This window comes from Erythrolamprus reginae, chromosome 9, assembly GCF_031021105.1.
Source record: "Erythrolamprus reginae isolate rEryReg1 chromosome 9, rEryReg1.hap1, whole genome shotgun sequence".
NCBI classification, from domain to species: domain Eukaryota; kingdom Metazoa; phylum Chordata; class Lepidosauria; order Squamata; family Dipsadidae; genus Erythrolamprus; species Erythrolamprus reginae.
The window spans coordinates 13,866,458-13,892,418 of NC_091958.1; the positions used below are offsets into that span (position 1 = coordinate 13,866,458).

Sequence of the window (25,961 nt, forward strand, 5' to 3'; positions counted from 1 at the left end):
GAGGAACTTCTAGCCTTGGGGTTTTATTTTGTTGGGGGTCTTTTTTGGAACCCTGATGGCTGTCTTATCATCTCCTAATGGGGAGCCATTGCATCGAGCACTTTGGGGCAACACTGGTCCTGTCCTTGTTCCAGAGAGAAATTCTGAGGAACTGATCTACCTGCCAGCTCTTCTTTCCATGTAGGCATCTACCATGTCTTCAACTTGCCATTGATTCACCCAAAATCTCAACTCCTGTAAGCTACGTTGATGCTGTGGGTGGAAATGAGGACCACAAATATCTCCTTCGGTAGTACATCTTTCCCTCTTATTATGCTGATTACTCTTTTGATTAAAAGAAGTGATGCTGCTGTTGAAGACAGGTTATTAAGGTTTTTTTAAATCATTTTAAAAGTGGGTGTGTCATGTTCCTTATAATAGTCCCTGGAAAGAAAGAAAAAGATATTTGAAGGAGGTGTTCCAAGCAGGTTAGAAGCAGAAGCTACAACTCACAGAGAGAGATGGCGACATCACTAAATTTCTGCGTTTTCAGTGTTTTGGTAACAGGATCCGACCGGGGGATCGGTCTGGGCCTGGTGAAGAGGTTTCTGGAGCTGCCTTCTCTACCCAAATGGGTCTTTGCTACAACCATGGACCTGGAGGGAGAAAAAGCCGAGGTGAGATTTGCCTAATCTAACAGGATGAATTATTGTGTTGAATGGAGGTTTGTTTATTCATTCATTCATTCATTCATTCATTCATTCATTCATTCATTCATTTATTTATTTATTTATTGGATTTGTATGCCGCCCCTCTCCGTGGACTCGGGGCGGCTAAGAACAGTGATAAAAAACAGCATGTAACAATCCAATACTAAAACAGCTAAAACCCCTTGTTATAAAACCAATCATACATACAAACATACCATGCATAAATTGTAGAAGCCTAGGGGGAAAGAATATCTCAGTTCCCCCATGCCTGACAGCAGAGGTGGGTTTTGAGGAGCATACGAAAGGCAACGAGGGTGGGGGCTATTCTAATCTCTGGGGGGAGTTGGTTCCAGAGGGCCGGGGTCGCCACAGAGAAGGCTCTTCCCCTGGGCCCCGCCAAACGACATTGTTTAGTTGACGGGACCTGGAGAAGGCCAACTCTGTGGGACCTAACTGGTCGCTGGGATTCATGCGGCAGAAGGCGGTCCCGGAGATATTCTGGACGATGCCATGAATGGCTTTATAGGTCATAACCAACACTTTGAATTGTAACCAGAAACTGATCAGCAACCAATGCAGACTGCGGAGTGTTGGTGTTACATGGGCAGCTGCATTCTGCACGTTGGAACGACCACAGTGGAAGTCCTCAGTTAGCCATGGAGCTCACTGGTGATTGGGGGCCTCCTAAGTACTCCCCATGCCTACTTGTCCCCAAAGGTTTTTTGGGGGGAGAAAAGAATTAAGAGTACCATCTAACTACACTTCCAGATGAAAGATGGAAGAAAATGTGATCTTGAAAACTGACTAGCAAATCACCCAAAAGGTTTACATCTCCATTAATTATCTTATCCTGTAGTGATGGTTGGAAGGACAGAAGTGAGCAAGATAGACAGATTGTCCTCTGCAACACAGGTTTCATTTTTCCCAGTTAAGAAAATCAGAGGTAGAAGTGAGATGTGGGCTCTTTCTTGGGGACTCTATCCAAACTGAATGGATTCACACATTACGTTAAGCTCCAAAGAGGCTTGTTTCCATTTGTTTTATTGGAGCTGTAATATTACACAGCTGCCATTTAATGAAAAGGCATTTCATACTTTTCCTAGTTGGTCCACTTTTTAATAATATTCCTTTTAGAACCTTGCTCAGCTTGTTACTTGCTCCTGATATATATAATTACAAGTTTTAATTTCTTAAAATTTTGGTTTGTTCAGCTAGTTAAATTCTACAGCTGCCGTTGAGTAAAGAAGAAATTGTACACCTTTCCTGTTTACTCTTTTTTAAATAAATAGTGACCTGTTTAATATCCTGCTCAAATTATTATCTGCTTCTTGTACATAATTGTGAGTTTTACTGAGCCCAAAAAAACTATTATCTTTTTTCTTCCCCCTCTAGGAGGTGAAAGAGTTGGCTTGCAAACATCCAAATCTGGTGGTGTTGCAGTTAGGCAAGTATCAAAGAACCTATGCAAAAAAAGGGACACATTTTGTACTACACAAGCGTGCAAAGTATCACGCTAGAAGTCATTCTTGGAACTAACATGACCGGCAGAGTCAGAAGTGGTGAACCCAGTTGGTTTTTAAAGTGGCTACTGACTCTGTGGTTTTTTTAAGGGTTTGGCTGGTATGTGGTATGCAAATGACACCAGTTGTATAGGCAGTCAGTTAGCAAAATGAGTTACAGCCCTAAGCTGTGGGCTATAAAATACCAAGGAGAACGACATGTCAGGAACAAGAGTGAGAAAACTGATGAAGCCTCTTTGCAGCCCTGATAGCATAGACCCAGTTGATTTGGGCAAGGGAAGTTTATATCGGGATCAGTTGAGAGATCTCACCAAACAGTCAGGTCTACTGCAATACGATAGTTTGGCCAAGGATTTTGCAGAGGTACAGTAAGTTGGAAGTTTATTCAGTTGGTTTTGGGTATAAAGCTATGATTTTAGTATGATGTGCAAAGTTAAGTAGGGGGAGGGGGTTGGGTGCCATAGGTTCGCCATCACTGCTTTAGAAAATCCTCCCTACAAGTTCTGAAAGGACACACTGCTGTGTTTCAAACAATGTCATTGTTCCGTAGATGTCACTCAACCTGAGAGCATCCAGGCAGCTCTGAAGGAAGTGGAGAAGTGTGTTGGGGAAAGTGGGCTGACCCTCCTCATCAACAATGCTGGCATTGGCTTGTTCAATGACCTTGAAACAGAAAACGCCAAGGACATGATGACAGTGTATTCCATCAACACCATCGGCCCTCTACTAATGAGTCAGGTTTGTTAAATTTAGTATAACTTTTTGGAACTAACTTTCCAAGCAAGGCGGGTTTATTTACTTTTTTTATAAAATACTTTATTAATTATATACTGTACATTAAAAAAAACTGAAAAAATACAAAACAACAATACAACATTTACAGAGTGTATATACATGTGATTCTGTAACGGAAAGAATAATAATAGTAATACTAAGAAGATGATAACATATATACACTCATAACAAAAATAAAGCATTATGCTTCATACATGGATTATTTGGATAGCAGAACTTAACTTTTACACCTACTAGGTGTCAGTATGCTTGATTTGCAGCTCATTCATTGATAGCAGTATTTTCCCTTTGTTAATTATTACACAGATGTCTTGTTGATTTTTCCGCTAACATATCCGTTTTTATAAAATTATTTTCATTTTCTCTATGGTATAATAGTGCCTTATAGTAACAAAATTTCCTCTTATTGACAATTTAATTTTTCTCTCCAAATTTAATAACTTGAATAACTTCATCGTTATTCACATTGTTCTTTTATTTTATTTTATTTTTGGCAATCCAGATATACCACCTGCCCCAAGTTTTGTGGAATTCCTTAATATCTTTGTCCTGTAGTTCGTATGTAAGCTTTGTCATTTCTACTACCTCATATATTTTACTTATTAAATTAAACATTGTTGGAACGATTTCCTGTTTCCAGGTTTGCGCATATATAATTCTTGCTGCGGTTGTTATATGTAAGGCGGGTTTATTAAATAAGGTCAAAATACTAAACAATTACATTTGATGTAACTAAAGTCATCACACATAGAAAAGATTACTGCAATGTGCTCTACATGGGGCTAACCTTGAAGAGTGTTCAGAGACTCCAAATTGTCCAGAATGCAGCCGTGTGAGTTCTCGTGGGTGCCCCTGAGCACAGCCATATCACACCTACGCTCTGTGAGCTGCACTGGCTTCCTATTACTCTCCGGGCACAATTAAAGGTGCTGGTTATTACTTATTGTTCTGGTTTCTGGTAGAAATTTAGCAATTACAAATAACTCTTATTAAATGCATTATATCATGAATAAAGAAACTCCATTTATTTCTCTGCTCTTCTGGAATTCAAACACATTTCATGCAGGCACTACTTGGTCCGTTATCTCCCTTAACTGCATTTCTCACATTCCTTCTCCTTCTCCACTTAACAAGATTTATTTTGCTAACAGCATGATTTCTAAAACAGCAGCCCTGACTGTTAATCAACAAAGAATATTTTGCTTACTTGAGAGCGGCAAGAAAAATATTCCATTTTTCTCTTCAGCAACGTTGAAACTCCACCCTTCTTCCCCACTGACCCCCTGACGTGCCAAATACATAGCTACAGTATTTAACCCATTCCTCTCCTTAATATCTTCTTCCAGACACCTGCTCTCTACGTTTTTGGGCCCTTCTGAATTTAGGGTTATCCCAGCAAACGTCTGATTCTCCCTCACTAGATCCTGAACTCATAGCCCCATCCTGTGGCTGGCCTCCCACCTGTTCTACTACCTGTAACCCACCCCACCCCCACTAATTCATAAATACTATCTGAATCCAAGTCCTCAATATCTTCATCATCCTTCAACTGACCAGGAGTATGTACAACACCTATAAAGCCCTATATGGCTTAGGGCCAGATTATCTACAGGACCGTCTCTTGCCACATACCTCCCAGAGACCTATAAGAGCACACAGAGTTGACCTCCTCCAGGTCCCATCAGCAAAGCAATGTAGGTTGGCGGGACCGCAGGGGGGGGCTTCTCTGTTGCCATCCCAGCTCTATGGAATCAACTCTCCCCCCCCCCAATGTCCGTACTGTTCCCACCCTACTGGCTTTTCATAAGGCCACAAAGACCTGGCCATGCTAGTAAGCCTGTGGCCCCTAAATCTCTAGTTTGACCACACGTATGAATCTGTATGAATGGCAAGTACACATGTTATTGAGTGTCCTACTTTGAGGTTTAATTAGGGTTTTAGAACTTAGATTGTTTTTTCTTGACTTCTTTTTATCGTTGTTTGTAATTTATATTGTTGTAAGCCACCCTGAGTCCTTTGATATTGGGTGGCATAGAAGTCTAGATAGATAGATAGATAGATAGATAGATAGATAGATAGATAGATAGATAGATAGATAGATAGGTAGGTAGGTAGGTAGGTAGGTAGGTAGGTAGGTAGGTAGGTAGGTAGGTAGATAGGTAGATAGGTAGATAGGTAGATAGGTAGATAGGTAGATAGGGAGATAGGGAGATAGGGAGATAGGGAGATAGGGAGATAGGGAGATAGGGAGATAGGGAGATAGGGAGATAGGGAGGGAGGGAGGTAGATTAAAGATAGATAGATAGATAGATAGATAATAGATAGATAGGTAGGTAGATAGGTAGATAGGTAGATAGGTAGATAGGTAGGTAGATAGGTAGATAGGTAGATAGGGAGGGAGGGAGGTATATTAAAGATAGATAGATTATAGATAGATAGATAGATAGATAGATAGATAGATAGATAGATAGATAGATAGATAGATAGATGGATAGATGAATAGGTGGATAGGTGGATAGGTGGATAGGTGGATAGGTGGATAGGTGGATAGGTGGATAGGTGGATAGGTGGATAGGTGGATAGGTGGATAGGTGGATAGGTGGATAGGTGGATAGGTGGATAGGTGGATAGGTGGATAGGTGGATAGGTGGATAGGTAGATAGGTAGATAGGTAGATAGGGAGGGAGGGAGGGAGGGAGGGAGATAGATTAAAGATAGATAGATAGATAGATTATAGATAGATAGATAGATAGATAGATAGATAGATAGATTAAAGATAGATAGAGAGATAGATTAAAGATAGATAGATAGAGAGAGAGAGAGAGAGAGAGAGAGAGAAAGAGAGAGAGAGAGATTTGTACCCTGGGCCAATAAAGACATTCTATTCTCTCTTGAAAGGCCTTTCTGCCCCTGCTGAAGAAGGCAGCCTGGAGGAGTCCATGTCAAGAGCTGAGCACTAGCCGGGCAGCCATTATCAATATCTCCAGTACTGCAGGATCAATGAAAGTGATGCTTCTTTGGGATAAGTGGAAAGTCATTGGCTACCGTTGCAGTAAGGTAACAAGCCGTAAGGTGATGCCTTTATGAAAGTTCCTGCCCCCGGACAAAACCTAATGACCGAAAGGAAGCATCTTGGCAGAGATGACTGAACCTGCCTGTATCTACCTGGGGAATAAGCATGTATCCACCTGTGAGATGGAGCCAAAGATAGAACATAAGAAAGGCTTTCAGCCTTTCATTCTTGCTGTTCTGCAAACAGTGATGCACAGTGATTTAAACGGTGGGAGGGTTCTCTATGGCAATCTTGCAATTGTATAGTATGTACCTCTTCCCCAAAATGCTGCACATAGAGATCCAATTCTTTTTTTTCAAAAAAAGATTTCATGTGTGAATATACAAACCTAGCTCTAATAGACTCAATAGACTCAACAGACTCAAACTCAACCCGGATAAGACGGAGTGGCTGTGGGTTTTGCCTCCCAAGGACAATTCCATCTGTCCTTCCATTACCCTGGGGGGGGAATTATTGACCCCCTCGGAGAGGGTCCGCAACCTGGGTGTCCTCCTCGATCCACAGCTCACATTAGAGAACCACCTTTCAGCTGTGGCGAGGGGTGCGTTTGCCCAGGTTCGCCTGGTGCACCAGTTGCGGCCCTATCTGGACCGGGAGTCACTGCTCACAGTCACTCATGCCCTCATCACCTCGAGGTTCAACTACTGTAACACTCTCTACATGGGGCTACCTTTGAAAAGTGTTCGGAAACTCCAGATCGTGCAGAATGCAGCAGCAAGAGCAATCATGGGCTTCCCCAGGTATGCCCATGTTTCACCAACACTCCGCAGTCTGCATTGGTTGCCAATCAATTTCCGGTCACAATTCAAAGTGTTGGTTATGACCTTTAAAGCCCTTCATGGCACTGGACCAGAATATCTCCGAGACCGCCTGCTGCCGCACGAATCCCAGCGACCGATTAGGTCCCACAGAGTGGGCCTTCTCCGGGTCCCGTCAACTGAACAATGTCAGTTGGCGGGCCCCAGGGGAAGAGCCTTCTCTGTGGCGGCCCCGGCCCTCTGGAACCAACTCCCCCGGAGATTAGAACTGCCCCTACTCTCCTTGCCTTTCGTAAGCTCCTTAAGACCCACCTTTGTCGTCAGGCATGGGGGAACTGAGACATCTCCCCCGGGCATATACAATTTATGAATGGTATGTCTGTATCTATGTTTGTTTAGAAAATGGGGTTTTTAAAATATTTTTAAACAGTAATTTAGATTTGTTGTAAATTGTTTTCACTTTGTTGTGAGCCGCCCCGAGTCTGCGGAGAGGGGCGGCATACAAATCTAAATAATAAATAATAAATAAATAAATAAATAAATGAAAAACCAAAATTAAAGGGGAAAAAATATGTGAATGGATGACTATTTGTTGATTTGTTCAGCCACAGAGGCGCTGTGGTTAGAAAGCAGTACTGCAGGCTACGTCTGCTGACTGCTAGCTGCCTACAATTTGGCAGTTCAAATCTCATCAGGCAACAGGCTGACTCACCTTTCCATCCTTCCGAGGTGGGTAAAATGAGGACCCAGATTGTTGGGGACAATATGATGTAAATCAATTTGAGAGGGTGGCTCACTATTGTTATTTGCCCCCGCCAGGCTGCTTTAAACATGCTCACCAAATGCCAGTCACTTGAGTATCCACGCTATGGGATTCTGTCCGTCTGCATTCATCCAGGCTGGGTGAGAACGAATTACAAAGAGGTAAGTGCTTTAACCTGGGAAAAGGAAAACCAGCTATTCAGACAAGCGTCAATGACCTAATAGCAAGCGCCTGATAGTTTTGCTGTTCTGATTACTTGTGTTTTTTGCATTTTGTTTGCTATTGTATCAATTTGGACAATATACTAAAGCAAACTCATGAATATTAGGCAAAATGCTGCTCATCGTACAAGTTAAATTAGCAAGATGACAGGAAAATGAAAGAAATATAATGCATGAGCATTGAAAGAAGATAATGCAATTTAAACTCTTGATAATAATGTTTGCTATTGTTATAATTTAGATTTTGTTCTGCTAGGCTCTCTGGTAGGAGCCTCCCGAAAATTCAAGGGTACAAATTTCAGACACACACACAGGTTTGGAAATTCAAAACAATGTTCTTTATCACAAAATTCAAAATAAACTAAGCACTCTTTTTGTATTGCAAGGAGCACTCGTCCCAAAACAACCGGGTAGTCTGTACAATTTCCCTTAAGCAGTCATTGAGTACTTAGCTTAGCTTGCAGAACAATAAAGGGAAAGGATGTTGGGAAACTTGGTGTGGAGTTTCAACACCATTCAAGGTGTGAGACTGGGGGTGTGCTTGAACAAGGCTTTAAAACTATGATTTCTGCCACAATAAAACTCATACAAAATAGAAAAAACAGTATAAGGGCAGACTAGATGGATCATGAGGTCTTTTTCTGCCGTCAGTCTTCTATGTTTCTATGTTTCTATTTCTCTGCTGGATACTGGTTGCCAGGGCTCTGGTGAGCAAAATTCATATGCTTAAATGATAAATGGACTTTGTTATCTAAAGAATGCTGATTAAGCCAAGTTTGCCGCCTTTCCCGGACATTGTTTACTTTTAGTTCCAAAGAGAAAAAATACTCCTTTTTTCCTGGCCATTTAAAATCTGCTTTTTATTATGTGTGCTTATATCTTTATTTATTTTTATTTATTTATTTATTTATTTTGTCCAATACACAATGAGGGTTTTAGTGGGTAGATATATATATATATATATACACATAGTAAAATACATGATGAAGGTTATAGAGGAGATACTCATAGTAAAATATATCTAAGAAATAATAGAAAAGAAGGTATAGGAATAGAACATATCAATGAAATAATAGAAGAAGAGATATAGGAATAGAAGAAAGGTATAGGAGATATAGGAGAGCAATACGACAGGGGACGGAAGGCACTCTAGTGCACTTGTACAGTACTCGTTCCTTATCAACAAAGGGTTTGATTTATTCATAAAATAAAGGATTTTTGAGTTGGGGGTTTCGATCCAAGGGCCGTGCACAGAACAATAGGTTCAGTGGCCTTATTGTCTGGTCTATGGATCTTCCTCCTGTCTCCCCAGGGTTACCCCACATACCATTATCGGAAGTTGGGCTGTGCTGATGACGTTTTTTTTGTTGTTGTTACAGGCGGATCTCTCGGTGGAAGAGAGCACCCAAGGCATCGTGGCTGTGCTTTCCGTGCTTTCTGAGAAGGATAACGGGACATTTGTGGACTGGTTGGGTCAGCAAATACCCTGGTGAACCATTTGCATCCTGATGCTTCAACACTAAACATTAAAGTGTCCACAGATGCTCAGTGTCCAAGCTAATATAACACTAATGTAACGCTATATTCCCAGGTGATGAATCTCCAATAAATCACTGATTGCATGAACATCTTGTCTTTCTTTCCCATTCCCCTTCATTGGATGTCAGTGTGACATTTTCACTATACACTATGAAGTGGCATATGGGTCTAAATGCTATTACCGTTACAAGACGTGGATGAGAATGATGGGTCATGAACAAGGTACAGAAAACAGATGGAATCTCTTTGCATACCCCCATTTAGATAAACATTTTTGTTTTGGGATTGGTTCATAGAGATCAATAATATAGAAACATAGAAACATAAAAGTCTGATGGCAGAAAAAGACCTCATGGTCCATCTACTCTGCCCTTATACTATTTCCTGTATTTTATCTTAAGATGGATATATGTTTATCCCAGGCATGTTTAAATTCAGTTACTGTGGATTTATCTACCACGTCTGCTGGAAGTTTGTTCCAAGGATCTACTACTCTTTCAGTCAAATAATATTTTCTCATGTTGCTTTTGATTTTCCCCCCAACTAACTTCAGATTGTGTCCCCTTGTTCTTGTGTTCACTTTCCTATTAATAACAATTCAATCCTGGACCTTATTTAACCCTTTAACATATTTAAATGTTTCGATCATGTCCTCCCTTTTCCTTCTGTCCTCCAGACTATACAGATTGAGTTCATTAAGTCTTTCCTGATACGTTTTATGCTTAAGACCTTCCACCATTCTTGTAGCCCGTCTTTGGACCCGTTCAATTTTGTCAATATCTTTTTGTAGGTGAGGTCTCCAGAACTGAACACAGGATTCCAAATGTGGTCTCACCAGCACTCTATATAGCGGGATTATAATCTCCCTCTTCCTGCTTGTTATACCTGCTTGTTATACCTGCTTGTTATATTATGTGTACCAGAGATGGGTTTCAGCAGGTTCGGACCTTTTGATTAGTTTGGAGAACCGTTAAGTACCAACTGTGACTAGTACCGCCCCCATCTATTGGCTGCCTCCCAAGTCCCAGCTGATTGGGAGGAAATGAGAATTTTGCAGTATCCTCCCCTGCCACGCCCACCAAGCCATGCCACGCCGAAGCCACACCCACAGAATCGGTAGCAAAAAAAATTGAAACCAACTACTGCATACCTTAACGTCATACAGTATCTTAATATGATAGTTGGATCTCAGATATTGGATTACGTACAGTCAGTTGTGGGTTTATTCAGTTTGGTTGGGATATATTTATTTGTTTGTTTGTTTATGTATTTATGTATTTATGTATTTATGTATTTATGTATTTATGTATTTATGCATTTATGCATTTATGCATTTATGCATTTATGCATTTATGCATTTATGCATTTAGTTATTTAGTTAGTTAGTTAGTTAGTTAGTTAGTTAGTTAGTTAGTTAGTTAGTTAGTTAGTTAGTTAGTTAGTTATTGGATTTGTATGCCGCCCCTCTCTGTGGATTTGGGGCGGCTAACAACAGTGATAAAAACAGCATGCAACAATCCAATACTAAAACAACTAAAAAACCCTTATTATAAAACCAGACATACATACAGACATACCATGCCATAAATTGTAGAGGCCTAGGGGGAAAGAATATCTCAGTTCCCCCATGCCTGACGACAGAGGTGGGTTTTAAGGAGCTTACGAAAGGCGATGAGGGTGGGGGCAATTCTAATCTCTGGGGGGAGTTTGTTCCAGAGGGCCGGGGCCGCCACAGAGAAGGCTCTTCCCCTGGGTCCCGCCAAGGCTGTAAATTGAGTGTGATGGTCAAGGACAGTTTGTGTCATGGTTTTATTTAATTTCACAAACTACCCAACCCATCCATCTAACTTTATTTTAACGCGATTTAGAGCCCTGTTTTTAGAAGAGTGGATAGGTCATGCTTTGCTGGTGGTCTTAGAAGTTCTTCTTTTGGGACAAGGATTTCTTATGCATCTACTGATATTCTCATGCACTGGATGGAGCCACGAAATTCAACCCCTGGAGCTTGGAAGTTGTCTAGGTGCTTCTGAGAATATGATGAATTGCATGGATTGACCCACAGACCTGATGACCCAACTATGCTGAAACAGCATGTTGTTGTTGTTGTTGCCTAAATAATGTGGTGGTTTTTCAGAAGCTGCTAATCAAAGCAGTTTACTTTATTAAAGTAATAAAATTAAAATACTGAACTATTAAGTTCAGACTAAGTAAAGAACAAAAGAACAGTAAGGCTGAAAATGGGTCAATGAAAATTTGGTCCACGCTCTCTCTGTATGTGTGTTTTTGTATGTTGAATTTCTCTCTCTCTCTCTCTCTCTCTTTTCATTTTGCATCGGAAAAAATTCAGACACAACACTAACCTGTCTGTGAGACATAACAAATTATAATCTATTTGTTAGGGCATTGTATTGACATGCGTCAACCTTTGAAAAGGCCTCTCTTTGATCCTTGTCCCCCTGGTAGAATTCTCCAGCAGAATCATGGAAGGTGTCCTTGGTTTGTTTTAGGTCTTCAAACTTGGCAACTTTAAGACTTGTGGACTTCAACTCCCAGAATTCTCCAACCAGCTGGCTGGAGAATTCTGGGAGTTGAAGTCCACAAGTCTTAAAGTTGCCAAGTTTGGGGATCCCTGCTCTAAAATGAGTCTACGGAGAGGGACGGCATACAAATCTAATAAATGAATGAATGAATGAATGAATGAATGAATGAATGAATAATAAATAAATAAATAAATAATAAACAAACAAATAAAATAAAATAAAATAAAATAAAATAAAATAAAATAAAATAAAATAAAATAAAATAAAATAAAATGTGGCTTTGCTCACTGTTGGAGAAGGAACTTTCTTGGATCACATTCTTTAATTATGGTTCCAAAGGTGACATCTATCCTACATCAGCTATGTTATATCAGCTGTGTTAACGACTTAGGACTTTACTTCTGAAGCTAAAATAAATTATTGTTAAAGATAATAAACTCATTATTCGCTTTAATAATAATTTATTTTAGCTTCAGAAGTAAAGTCCTAAGTCGTTATCATAGCTGATATAAAATAGATGTCACCTTTGGAACCATACTTAAAGCATGTGATCCAAGGAAGTTCCGTCTCCAACAGTGAGCACAGTCATATTTTATTGCTTTGGCTCCTCAACGTCCGTGTGTTTGTGTGTGTGTGTGTGTGTGTGATGTTCATACTCCATACAACTTTGGAGTCAGTCTTCCCACTCACCAATATTGAACAATTTAAAAAAAAAAAAAAAAACCCTTCTGAAATAAAGAGAAAACAAAATGAAGATTTTCATGACACTTAAGTGGTTTATTGGAGGTGCAATGGCGGCTCGCTTTATTAAGGGTGAGACGGATGGATCACCAGGGAATTGGGCGACCCAACCAATCCACAAAGGTCCCGTTGTCTTCTTCACAAAGCTTGGACAGCACAGTCATGATGCCTTGTGTGCTCTCTTCCACACTGATTTCCGGCTATCACACACAAAAAAAGATATCATGAGGTTTAAAGAATCAATCCTGCCCAGCCCAGAACCCTCCCATAAACAGATCAGCAGAATCCATTCAACCCTAACAGAGATGGATGTGTATGAAATGGGCCAATCTCATTTTGGCTTATAAAGGTATGTAAGGCCAGCCCCTTTGAGGAGTGATGATGACAGTACAAAACGTCATGAAAATCCCTAAATTTGGGTGAGTTAAATTAGGTTAATCACACAGGAGCATACCTTGCAAATGAAGGTAAGGAATAAACAAAATTATTTCTAATATTTGCAAAGTGGAACTCTATTATTTGCTTTAGTATGTGAAGCCTCCCCATTATGATTTCAAAATTAAATGGGTGGACCCTGCTTGGAATATTACACATGAGATGGACTGAGTCCTTGTCATTTCGTATATAAGCATAAATAGTGCTCAGCAAATAGAGAGAATCACCATTAAAAGAGATTCAAACATGAGAAGGTAAGATTTGGTACATTTCCTTTTAGGAAGAAATAGATTTTCACTTTTGGGGATTTTAACTTTGTTCTGCTTGTTCAATTTGTTCAGCTAAAACGTTGTTTTTATATCTAATTCAATATTTTATTTAAACAGCAGCATAGCCTTAATGGGAGTATTTGATATGCTTCTATTTTTACACTAGCACATTGTTTTATCAAACAAGACAATAAAAACCAAATAATCAGAATACTAAAACTTTCAAGAACTTAGATTAGATAATTCATACACCATCGTCTATCTTTGGGAATACATATATATATATATATATGAATACATTGGAATGTGTTATGTCTTTTCCCACATGAAAAAAACCAACAACTTACATCTGGATTGTCGTTAGTTTGAACTGAGCCAGGATGGATGGCAATGCTCATAATTCCATGTGCCGGATACTCGAGAGATTGGCACTTGGTGAGCATGTTTAAAGCAGCCTGCAGGGTTGAAAAAAAGAACTATGAGATAAGAAAGCACGGAAGAGAAAAAGGAAGGAAAATAAGATAACTAGTGCACAACAGGATGTTGTACATTAATTGTTACGTGGGGCTAGAAAGGCGTATGAATTACACCAGAACTGAACTAAAAATGGTATTTCAAGACACAAAAGTGAATAAATGTGTATTTTAATTATTTTGCATCTCATGCAAGTAAAAATGTGTATCGGATAATTGTTGTTGTTTTTCTTGTTTTTCTTCTTGTTGTTTGGGACACACAAGCATGGACAGATGCACTTATGGATGAAAAAGGAGGCCCTGATATGATATGATATGATATGATATGATATGATATGATATGATACGATATGATATGATATGGAACCCATATCGCATCTCAGGCATTAACACCCTTGAAAATGTCCAAAGATACTTCACCAGAAGAGCCCTTCACTCCTCCACTCGAAACAGAATATCCTACGAAAATAGACTTTCAATCCTGGGCCTAGAAAGTTTAGAACTAAGACGCCTTAAACAAGATCTAAGTATGGTCCACAAGATCATATGCTGCAACGTCCCGCCTGTCGGCGACTACTTCAGCTTCAACCACAACAACACAAGACCACACAACAGATTTAAACTTAATATTATCTGCTCCAAACTTGACTGTAAAAAATATGACTTCAATAACCAAGTTGTCGAAGTGTGGTACTCATTACCGGACTCCATAGTGTCAACCCCAAACCCCCAACAATTTACCCTTAGATTATCTACGGTTGGCCTATCCAGATTCCTAAGAGGTCAGTAAGGGGCGAGTACAAGTGCACTAGAGTGCCTTCCGTCCCCTGTCCTATTGCTCTCCTATATCTCCTATACCTTTCTTCTATTCCTATATCTCTTCTTCTATTCTTTCATTAATATGTGCTATTACTATATCTTCTTTTCTATTATTTCTTAGATATATTTTATTATGAGCATCTCCTCTATAACCTTCATCATGTATTTTACTATGTGTATATAGATATATACCCACTAAAACCCTCATTGTGTATTGGTCTAAATAAATAAATAAATAAGTAAGTAAGTAAGTAAGTAAGTAAGTAAATAAAATAAAATAATAAAATAAAATAAAATAAAATAAAATAAAATAAAATAAAATAAAATAAAATAAAATAAAATAAAATAAAATAAAATAAAATAAAATAAAATAAAATAAAATAAAATAAAATAAAATAAAATAAAATAAAATAAAATAAAATAAAATAAAATAAAATAAAATAAAATAAAATAAAATAAAATAAAATAAAATAAAATAAAATAAAATAAAATAAAATAAAATAAAATAAAATAAAATAAAATAAAATAAAATAAAATAAAATAAAATAAAATAAAATAAAATAAAATAAAATAAAATAAAATAAAATAAAATAAAATAAAATAAAATAAAATAAAATAAAATAAAATAAAATAAAATAAAATAAAATAAAATAAAATAAAATAAAATAAAATAAAATAAAATAAAATAAAATAAAATAAAATAAAATAAAATAAAATAAAATAAAATAAAATAAAATAAAATAAAATAAAATAAAATAAAATAAAATAAAATAAAATAAAATAAAATAAAATAAAATAAAATAAAATAAAATAAAATAAAATAAAATAAAATAAAATAAAATAAAATAAAATAAAATAAAATAAAATAAAATAAAATAAAATAAAATAAAATAAAATAAAATAAAATAAAATAAAATAAAATAAAATAAAATAAAATAAAATAAAATAAAATAAAATAAAATAAAATAAAATCTGCACACAAGTCTGCATAGAAAGCTCCACTAGATACCTTAGCACAGCGGTATCCAATAAGCTTATATTGCTCCCAATAAGCCACAAGTTCAATTGAGCCTCCATTGCTGGATATGTTAATAACAGCTGCCTTGCCAGCACTCAGCCCTTGACATGGGTTCCTCCGGGCTGCCTTCTTCAGCAGGGGGAAGAATGCCTTGCAGAGAGAGGAAAAGAGAAGAAAAGGAGCTGCAGTTATTTTTCAGAAAAGAAGCAAGGACAAGAGGACCTTCGTAGATGTCTCCAAGAACTTCACAGACTTATCCTGATCTGAGCACAGCCAGCAAAACTAAAAGGGAGCATCCACCCCTAATGGGTCAATCCGATCCCAAATCAATGTGCAATTTAGGACATACATTTAATACATTTAGACCATTAGAGTGTTACAGTGTCCCCGAATAATACTAGAACATAAGAACATAGGCCAAAGCCCAACCAGTCCAGCATTCTGTGTCACACAGTGGCCCACCAATTGTCCATGGGGATCTTGAGCAGAAAGAGAAGGCAAAACCCTCCCTTTCCCTTGACCCCCAACAAATGGGACCCAAGGGAATCCTTCCTGCTTCAACCAACATAGAGGCGGCACTTGGACATCCGTTTCAATAACCACCGATACACTTGGCATCCATGAATCTGTCTAATCCTGTCTTGAAGCTATCCAAGCTGACAGCTGTCACGACCTCTTCTGGAAGTGAATTCCATAAACCAACGACCCCCTGGGTGAAGAAATATTTCCCTTGATTTGTTCTCACTTTCTGGCCTATGACTTTAGGGAGTGCCCCCTCGTCTTAGTATTGTGTGATAGAGAAAAGGATTTTTCTCTATCCACCTTTTCTATCCCATGCATGATTTTGTACACTTCGATCAGGTCACCTCTTCAACGCCATCTTTCAAAGTTGAAGAGACCAAGGCATTGCAACCCAGTTTCACAAAGGAGATGTTCCATTTCCTTGATCATTCTTGTTGCCCTTTTTTTTGTACCAGTTCCAGTTCCATTATATCCTTCTTGAGGTGCGGTGACCAGAACTGTACACAGTACAGTGATACCTCGTCTTACAAACCCCTCGTCATACAAACCTTTTGAGATACAAACCCGGGGTTTAAGATTTTTTTTGCCTCTTCTTACAAACTATTTTCACCTTACAAACCCGCCACCGACACTGGGATGCCCCACCTCCGGACTTTTGTTGCCAGAGAAGCACCTGTTTTTGCGCAGGGGAATCCCAGCAGCGCAAAAACGGGTGCTTCGCTGGCAACAGAAGTCCGGAGGTGGGGTTTCCCAGCGAGGAGAACCTCAGTGATGCTGCAATTTCACTGATGCTCCCTTCGCTGGGAAACCCCTGCTGGGATTCCCCTGCAGCATCGCAAAAACACAGAAGTCCAGAGGTGGAGTTTCCCATGGAGGGAGCCTCAGGGGAATCTGAGCAGTGCAAAAACGGGCGCTTCGGCTGGCAAAAGGGGTGAATTTTGGACTTGCACACATTAATCGCTTTTCCATTGATTCCTATGGGAAACATTGTTTCATCTTACAAACTTTTCACCTTAAGAACCTCGTCCCGGAACCAATTAAGTTTGTAAGACAAGGTATCACTGTACTCCAAATGTGGTCTCATCATTGATTTGTACAGAGACAATACAACACTTGCCAACCTATTTTCTATTCCCTTTTTAATCATACTGAATTCAACGGCTCCATCTTTTTTTTCTTTAATTCAAGCAGTCTTCCTTGCATTAAAACAGGGTTTGTTCATAAACGAACCTGACTCATTTGCAATGTTCCAATCACGTCGACAGAGTAAACTCGCATCATATCCTTGGCATTTTCGGTTTGCAGATCGTTGAAGGCCCAAGTGCCAGCATTGTTGCATAGGATGGTCAGTCCACCTTCTCCAACACATTTCTGCACTTCGTTCAGAGCAGCCTGGATGCTTTCAAGTTTAGTGATATCTAAAGAAAAACAATGTTATTGGCCACATCTACAACAGAGTTTCAATAATGGCAAGACAAGAGCTTCCTGAATCTACAGATCTTGGTGTCTCTTCGTGCAACTAGCCACCCTCTGGATTAGCAGTCCGAGAGTTTCATCCCCAGAAGTTCAGAGCAAAGAAGCAAAGCAGCAAAGCAGGAAATGTTATGATTACATAAATTGACCTACTCTTCTCTGAACTGACTCCACACTCACTTTAACTCAATCGGTCTTTAGGCATTACACCCAAGCCGTGACTGCATAACCCAAACTCATTGTGTAAATTCACAACTAACCATTTTCACAACATTCATACCCACACCGACAAGTGAGTCAGTTGTATTGAGAGAAGCGTCTACAGAAATGGAATAAATAATTAAAATATAAGGATACACATGATGTCTTCCTGGGCTCTTTGAACTAATGTAAAAGTTTGCCTGCTAAAATAATCTACAGCATCCTATCAAAGATTGAGATTCCCTTCATTTATTGACTTTCAGAACAGTTTGAAGATCAGTTCTGGCAGCTGAAGTCCACATATCTTCAAGGCTGCTAATTTTGAAAAAGATTATGATGTACCATCTTCTTCCCTTCTCAAAGCAGAGAGATGCAAATGTTACTGTTGTGGTTCAGCCTGAGGCTGCTCAGGGACCGGCTGTGTCTCTGCTGGCTCCATGCCCGGAGGAGGATGACAGCGAAGAGGAGGGGGCTGAACAGTCGGACGGGGGAGAGGAAAATCAGGAATGGGATGAAGGAGAACAGCATGAGAGCCCCGGGGGGGGGGGGGCTCTCCCCAGCCAGTAGTTTGGAGTCATTAGGTGATGAGGCTCAAGCCGTCATTGACATGCGACAGAGACGGTCAGATCAAAGAAAGGAGCATTTAAAGAAGTATTATCAGCACTGAATTAGGAACAGCTGGGTTTGGATGTGGTCCTCCGTAGCAGGGTTTAAAAGGCAGGCAAGCCCTTGAAGCCATGTGGAGTGTTATCAGTTTGGAGTGGCGTTATCCTGTCTTGTTTCTCGGCGTCTCTGTTCCTGGCTTGTGGCCCAGCAGCTTTGGAAGACCCGTGGGAGGTGTAGGTCTGCTATCTACAGCCTCGTCTTGGCAGCAAGAATTCTGTATTGCTGCATGGACTTTTGCCTTTGTGGATATATCTGAAGATACAGCATTTTCCTGTTTGTAAGGACATTTTCTGTTACCTGTGTTTTTCTTGAATTTTATAAAACTGCCTTTGCCTTTTACCAGTGTGTCTGGCTTCTCTTTTTGGGTTGGTATTGGCTTCTGGAGTGACCCAGACAGAACAGTTACTTACTTACTTATTTATTCATTCATTCATTCATTCATTCATCATTCATTCATTTCAACTTCTATGCCACCCAATCCCGAAGCACTCGGGGTGTCTTACAATAAACAATAAAAATACAAAACAATAAAAACAGAAGTCGAATATAAAACCTAAAACAATAAAACCCTCATTAAAAACCCATGATAGAGCAGCCACGATAACATGCATATATACCATTCATACAATTTGGCCATGATGGTTGTTAGTGTATGGCCCCCAAGCTTGCCGGCAAAGCCAGGTCTTTGTGGCCTTACGGAAGGCCAGTAGGGTAGGAGCAATATGTATATTGAGGGGGAGTTTATTCCATAGAGCCGGGGCGGCAACAGAGAAGGCCCTCCCCCGCGGTCCCGCCAACCTGCATTGCTTAGTCAACGGGACCTGGAGGAAGCCAACTCTGTGTACTCTTATTGGTCTCTGGAAGGTGTGCGGCAAGAGATGGTCCCCTAAATAGTCTGGCCCTGAGCCATGTAACTGCAGATACTTTCCACGAGACCTCATTGTTAGTGATGGGCGAACTGAACCCACAAAATTCGGGTCCGTACCGAATTTTGCGGTGTTCAGTATGCCGAACACGAACCCAAAATTTTTCCAAACTTCGGGCAAAGTTCAGGGTCGTGTTTGGCGTTCAGAGCTTTGACGTCACCGGGAGGTTGCTAAGGACGCCAAGGTGATCAATTCCTGGATTCCATGGAACCTTGGCGTCCTTAGCAACCTGCCGGTGACGTCAAAGCTCCGCCCCCGGAATCTCTTCATGGGAGGGATTCCCCGTACGGGTTTGAGTTTGGGTTCGGTTTGGATTCGGCCGAATTTTGTGTAAAATTCAGCCGAACTTGCTGAACCTGAACACCGTTGGGTTCGCCCATCACTACTCATTGTTCAAAACGTTCTCTGGAGAAAGCTGTTCTCCAGGGAATTAAACCCTTTTCTCTCTGAAAAACTGACTTTCATGAACCCAACCAGTGATATTTACAACTTTGGTTGGCTCCAAGAATAACTTGGACTACTGTAATGCTCTCTACATGGGGCTACCTTTGAAAAGTGTTTGGAAACTTCAGATCGTGCAGAATGCAGCTGCGAGAGCAGTCATGGGCTTCCCCAGGTATGCCCATGTTACACCAACACTCCGCAGTCTGCATTGGTTGCTGATCAATTTCCGGTCCCAATTCAAAGTGTTGGTTATGACCTTTAAAGCCCTTCATGGCATTGGACCAGAATATCTCCGAGACCGCCTTCTGCCGCATGAATCCCAGTGACCGATTAGGTCCCACAGAGTGGGCCTTCTCCGGGTCCCATCAACTAAACAATGTCGGTTGGCGGGCCCCAGGGGAAGAGCCTTCTCTGTGGCGGCCCCGACTTTCTGGAACCAGCTCCCCCCGGAGATTAGAACTGCCCCTACCCTCCTTGGCTTTCGTAAACTCCTTAAAACCCACCTTTGTCGTCAGGCATGGGGGAACTGAAATATCTCCCCTGGGCCTATACAATTTATGTATGGTATGCAAGTTTTTGGAGAGGGGCGGCATATAAATCCAATAAAATTTGAAACTTGAAACGTATGTATGTCTGCTTAATAATGGGTTTTTAAAAAATATTTTAAATTGTAAATTATTAGATTTGTCATGAACTGTTTTTATTGTATTGTGAGCCGCCCCGAGTCTATGGAAAGGGGCGGCATACAAATCTAATAAATAAATAAATAAACTTTGAATCGGTTACTCTGGACATTGCTATAACACCATATTTGCTCCATTTTTACATGGCCCTTGAAACTTACCTAATTGCAACACCACCAAATTTGGATATTTGCAAACCAGGTCTCTTAGTTCCTGTAGGGACAAAAAAAAACCCATCATAATTTTCAAAAGCCAGAACAAGCAGAAAAGGTATATGCAATTTCTGCTTCATTAAATGTACAACGTCTCTGACTGAACAAAGTTTGAAAAAAAAACCACATTAAGGCTTAACGCAGCATGGTATCACGCCCATCCAACTTAATGCAACCAGATATTGCTTCCCACAAACCTTCCAAACTGTAGTGCTGGTTCAAAGCTTTTTCAATGTATGTCCTTCCTATGAGATTGCAGTCTGTCCATCAACTACCAAGACTAAGAGCGCTAATGATTGTAGGAAGTAATTTGGTGTAATTTGACCAGATGTAAATCTTGGTGAATGGCTCAGTACTGGAGTTACCTCCTCTTTTGGGACAAAAGGCACCTTTGGAATTTTGAGTGTTATCTTGTAGAAAAATAGCCAATGTTTATTTGCCCAATTAGTACCAAAACTTCCCTTTAGTGGCAAGCAAATTGATCTACTCTCATGTTGTTTTGTATGACTACAATTTATTTATTCATTCATTCATTCATTCATTCATTCATTTATTTATTTATTTATTCATTCATTCATTCATTCATTTGTCCAATACACAATACAGATGGAAGAGCATAGACATGAAGTAATATATATAAAGATAATATGTAAAAATAGAGGAGAAGATATATGAAAGGAAGAAAATATATATGATATATGAGATAAAGGAAAGACAATTGCACGGGACGAAAGGCACACTAGTGCACTTATGTATGCATCAAGCCAGTGTTTCTCAAATAGTGGGGCAGGCCCTCCGGGGGGGGGGGGCAAGGAATGATACCAGGGGGTGCATGACCCCAGGGAATGTGCTTTTTTTTGCTGCAGAGGATAGGGATTTTTGCACCGAACAATAGCACACAACACAGAGCAAGAGATATGAAGTGCAGATAATAACCTCTTAAGAGACACCATGGATAAACATTTAACAAGGATGAAAAGAAAGGAGGAGAGAGACGGAGTTCATGAGACAAATGTAAGTCTCCCAAAAGCTCAGACAAGGAAATACAACGAAGCATATGTTGCACTTGGTTTCACTGTGACTACGGTAGGAGACAAGGAAAGACCGGTATGTTTACTGAGTCTAAAAACGTTGGCAGTGGACAGCATTTAATAAGCCAAATAAATTAAGATGTCACTTAAACACATTACACCCCAATCATAAGCCGCTTGAGTTTCTTTTAAAATGCCCCGAATATTGCAAACAATCATCCCGGCGGAGAGTTGGGTGGGGGCACGCAAAATGTTTACTTCTGCCTAAGGGAAAATAATTGAGAAGCACAGCATTTAACAGAGTATTATGGGGTGGAAGTAAAGGGAGCTTGCAATGATTTAAAAAAATTATAAAGATGTCATGAATTTGATTGACGTATTAGATTTAATTAAGTCTTCTTTTCATGGTCGGACCTCTGGCACCGTGCCTTTATTTATGCTGCTTCCTACTTTCCTCTGCTTACTCTGTTCCCCTGCTTTGAACGATGTTGCTTTTCTTTAAAAATGTTTTTGCATGAATACTTTTAAAAAGTATGTTACATAGAAGGAAGAAAACAAGGGGGATTGTGCAGTGAAAAGAAGTTACTGTAATATACACTGCTCAAAAAAAATAAAGGGAACATTCAATTAACACATCCTAGATCTGAATGAATGAAATATTCTCATTGAATACTTTCTTTTGTACAAAGTTGAATGTGCTGACAACATGTGAAATTGATTGTCAATAGGTGTTGCTTCCTAAGTGGACAGTTTGATTTCACAGAAGTTTGATTTACTTGGAGTTATATTGTGTTGTTCAAGTGTTCCCTTTATTTTTTTGAACAGTATCCTGGGCCTCGAAAGTTTAGAACTAAGACACCTTAAACAAGATCTAAGTATTGCCCACAAGATCATATGCTGCGATGTCCTGCCTGTCGGCGACTACTTCAGCTTCAACCACAACAACACAAGAGCACACAACAGATTTAAACTTAATATTAACTGCTCCAAACTTCACTGTAAAAAATATGACTTCAGAAACCGAGTTGTCGAAGCGTGGAACTCATTACCGGACTCCATAGTGTCATCCCCAAATCCCCAACACTTTACCCTTAGATTATCTACGGTTGACCTATCCAGATTCCTAAGAGGTCAGTAAGGGGCGAGTACAAGTGCACTAGAGTGCCTTCCGTCCCCTGCCCTATTGCTCTCCTATATCTCCTATACCTTTCTTCTATTCCTATATCTTTTCTTCTATTCTTTCATTGATATGTTCTATTACTATATCTTCTTTTCTATTATTTCTTAGATATATTTTACTATGAGTATCTCCTCTATAACCTTCATCATGTATTTTATTATGTGTATATAGATATATACCCACTAAAACCCTCATTGTGTATTGGACAAAATAAATAAATAAATAAATAAAATAAATATATGAGATAAAGGAAAGACAATTGGACAGGGGACGAAAGGCACACTAGTGCACTTATGTACGCCCCTTATTCCAAGACATCCTGGACTAACTCATTCTTACCTTGTTGTTTCCTCCTTCCAGGTCCATTGTTGTAGCAAAGACCCATTTGGGTGGAGAAGGCAGCTCCAGGAACCTCTTCACCAGACCCAGACCGATCCCCTGATTGGATCCCGTCACCAGGACGCTGAAAACGCAGAAATCAACTGGCTGTGCCATCTCTTCCAGGACTTTTGGCTTCTACTTCCAAACTGCTTGAAGGTGTGTTTCAAATGCATCTTCTCACTATTGGGAAGCGACTTTATAAAGACAAGGCAACACCCACCTTTAGATCTTCTGAGGAACTTTATTTATATACTATCAAATTTGTTTGTTTACAACTCCCAGAGACTCTGGCTGGCTCACCACAATTAATTTATTAAAGAAAACCACATTGCTTTCTGGGAACGGAAGGAACATGCAGGATGGAAGTTTACTTTAGTTTAGTTTAGCTTTATTAGATTTGTATGCCGCCCCTCTCCGTAGACTCGGGGCGGCTCAAAGCAATAATAAAAACAATGGACAATAACAAATTTAATATTTAAAATATCTAAAAAAAACCTTATTTAAAAACAAGACATACACACAAACATACCATACATAAATTATATAGACCTGGGGAAGATGTCTCAATTCCCCCATGCCTGACAGCAGAGGTGGGTTTTAAGAAGTTTACGAAAGGCAAGGAGGGTGGGTGCAATCATAATCTCCGGGGCGAACTGGTTCCAGAGGGTCGGGGCCGCCACAGAGAAGGCTCTTCCCCTGGGTCCCGCCAGACGACATTGTTTAGTTGACGGGACCTGGAGAAGGCCAACTCTGTGGGACCTAATTGGTCGCTGGGATTCGTGCTATATACTATGAAATTTGTTTGCTTACAACACCCCGAGACTCTGGCTGGCTCACCACAATTAACCTATTAATGAAAGCCATATTGCTTTCTGGGAATTGAAGGAGCGTTCAGGATGGAAGGAAGGCAAGAATACTACAAAATTTGTCTATGGTTTACTTGCATCTGTTGTAATATACTGCTCAAAAAAATAAATAAAGGGAACACTGAAATAACACATCCTAGATCTGAATGAATGAAATATTCTCATTGAATATTTCAGTTGCGCAACTATTCCATTTGCACAATAGCACGTGAAATTGACTGTCAATCAGTGCTTCCTAAGTGGACAGTTTGATATCACAGAGCTTTGATTTACTTGAAGTTATATTGTGTTGTTTAAGTGTTCCCTTTATTTTTTGGAGCAGTGTTTTATTTATTTATTTATTCATTCATTCATTCATTCATTCATTCATTCATTCATTCATTCATTCATTCATTCATTCATTTATTAGATTTGTATGCCGCCCCTCTCCATAGACTCGGGGAGGCTCACAGCATACAATAAGACAATTCATAACAAATCTAATAAATTTAAAAAACATTTTAAAAACCCCATTATTAAACCAGTTATACACACAGTCACACCATACATAAATTATATAGGCCCGGGGGAGGGAGGGGGAATGCCTCAATTCCCCCATGCCTGACGGCAGAGGTGAGTTTTAAGGAATTTATGGAAAGCAAAGGGTGGGGGCAATTCTAATCTCCAGGGTGAGCTGGTTCCAGAGGGTCGGGGCCGCCACAGAGAAGGCTCTTCCCCTGGGACCCACCAGACGACATTGTTTAGTCGATGGGACCCAGAGAAGGCCAACTCTGTGGGACCTAATTGGTCACTGGGATTCGTGCGGCAGAAGTCGGTCCCGGAGATATTCTGATCCGATGCCATGAAGGGCTTTATAGGTCATAACCAACACTTTGAATTGTGACCGGAAATTGATCGGCAACCAATGCAGACTGCGGAGTGTTGGAGTGACATGGGCATACTTGGGGAAGCCCATGATTGCTCTCGTAGCTGCATTCTGCACGATCTCAAGTTAATGCATAGAACAGTCCTATTCATGAATTCATCCCTGGAAAAAGGGTAGATAAGCATGCCTCGACTTACATGTCATTCTTCACGTTAAAGCCTGACTGAACCTAGAAGTTGTGGCACATCTACTCTTTTCATAGCTTTATACTCTTACACTGAGAAGTGCCACCAAGGACCTGGATCACCTTAGAACCTGTCAGCCCTTCAAAGTGGACCAGAGAAAAAGAAAAAAAAACCATCTGCTATGTATCAGAGTTAGTCTTTCCTGATAGGTTTTATGCTTAAGACCTTCCACCGTTTTTGTAGCCCATCTTTGGACCCGTTCAATTTTATCAATATCTTTTTGCAGGTGAGGTGTAATCATCCCTGTCTTTCGTAAACTATTCAAGACTCATTTATACCGCCAGGCATGGGGGAGTTGAGATATTCCTTCCCCCTAGGCCATTACAAGTTATGCATGGTATGTTTGTGTGTATGTTTGGTTTTTATAAATAAGGGTTTTTAGCTGTTTTATTATTGGATTGTCACATGCTGTTTTTATCATTGTTGTTAGCCGCCCCGAGTCTATGGAGAGGAGCGGCATACAAATCCAATAAATTATTATTATTATTATTATTATTATTATTATTATTATTATTATTATAATTGAAGTCAATATTCCCAGCCTCCCCAATATACAGTAAGTCAATATTCTTTTTTTTTTCAAGAAACCGTCCAAAAGAAAAACAAAACCAAG

At 39.7% G+C, this 25,961-nt stretch overlaps 2 protein-coding genes across 2 annotated transcripts; one reads left to right on the forward strand and one right to left on the reverse strand.

Annotated features, from left to right (window-relative positions):
* Positions 1 to 500: 500 nt before the first annotated feature.
* On the forward strand, positions 501 to 9,392 carry LOC139171896 (C-signal-like). The gene is made up of 6 exons (XM_070760390.1): positions 501 to 656; positions 2,082 to 2,133; positions 2,760 to 2,947; positions 5,903 to 6,061; positions 7,655 to 7,759; positions 9,199 to 9,392. The coding sequence occupies exons 1-6, from the start codon at positions 501 to 503 to the stop codon at positions 9,310 to 9,312; spliced, it is 774 nt and encodes a 257-aa protein (XP_070616491.1). The 3' UTR covers positions 9,313 to 9,392.
* Positions 9,393 to 12,654: 3,262 nt separating this feature from the next.
* Positions 12,655 to 23,718, reverse strand: LOC139171893 (C-signal-like). The gene is made up of 6 exons (XM_070760387.1): positions 23,331 to 23,718; positions 20,730 to 20,781; positions 17,406 to 17,593; positions 15,645 to 15,803; positions 13,691 to 13,798; positions 12,655 to 12,839 (listed from the first exon to the last, which is right to left on the reverse strand). The coding sequence occupies exons 1-6, from the start codon at positions 23,484 to 23,486 to the stop codon at positions 12,726 to 12,728; spliced, it is 777 nt and encodes a 258-aa protein (XP_070616488.1). The 5' UTR covers positions 23,487 to 23,718; the 3' UTR covers positions 12,655 to 12,725.
* Between the last annotated feature and the right edge of the window lie 2,243 nt (positions 23,719 to 25,961).

Excerpts from the sequence above, each read along its gene's own strand:
- LOC139171896 (XM_070760390.1), top strand. The coding sequence starts at position 501 with ATGGCGACATCACTAAATTTCTGCGTTTTCAGTGTTTTGGTAACAGGA. Across the intron at positions 2,134-2,759 it reads TCTGGTGGTGTTGCAGTTAG|ATGTCACTCAACCTGAGAGC; the intron begins GCAAGTATCAAA and ends ATTGTTCCGTAG. Across the intron at positions 6,062-7,654 it reads TTGGCTACCGTTGCAGTAAG|GCTGCTTTAAACATGCTCAC; the intron begins GTAACAAGCCGT and ends TGCCCCCGCCAG.
- LOC139171893 (XM_070760387.1), bottom strand. The coding sequence starts at position 23,486 with ATGGCACAGCCAGTTGATTTCTGCGTTTTCAGCGTCCTGGTGACGGGA. Across the intron at positions 20,782-23,330 it reads TGGAAGGAGGAAACAACAAG|GAACTAAGAGACCTGGTTTG; the intron begins GTAAGAATGAGT and ends TTGTCCCTACAG. Across the intron at positions 17,594-20,729 it reads TTTGGTGGTGTTGCAATTAG|ATATCACTAAACTTGAAAGC; the intron begins GTAAGTTTCAAG and ends GTTTTTCTTTAG.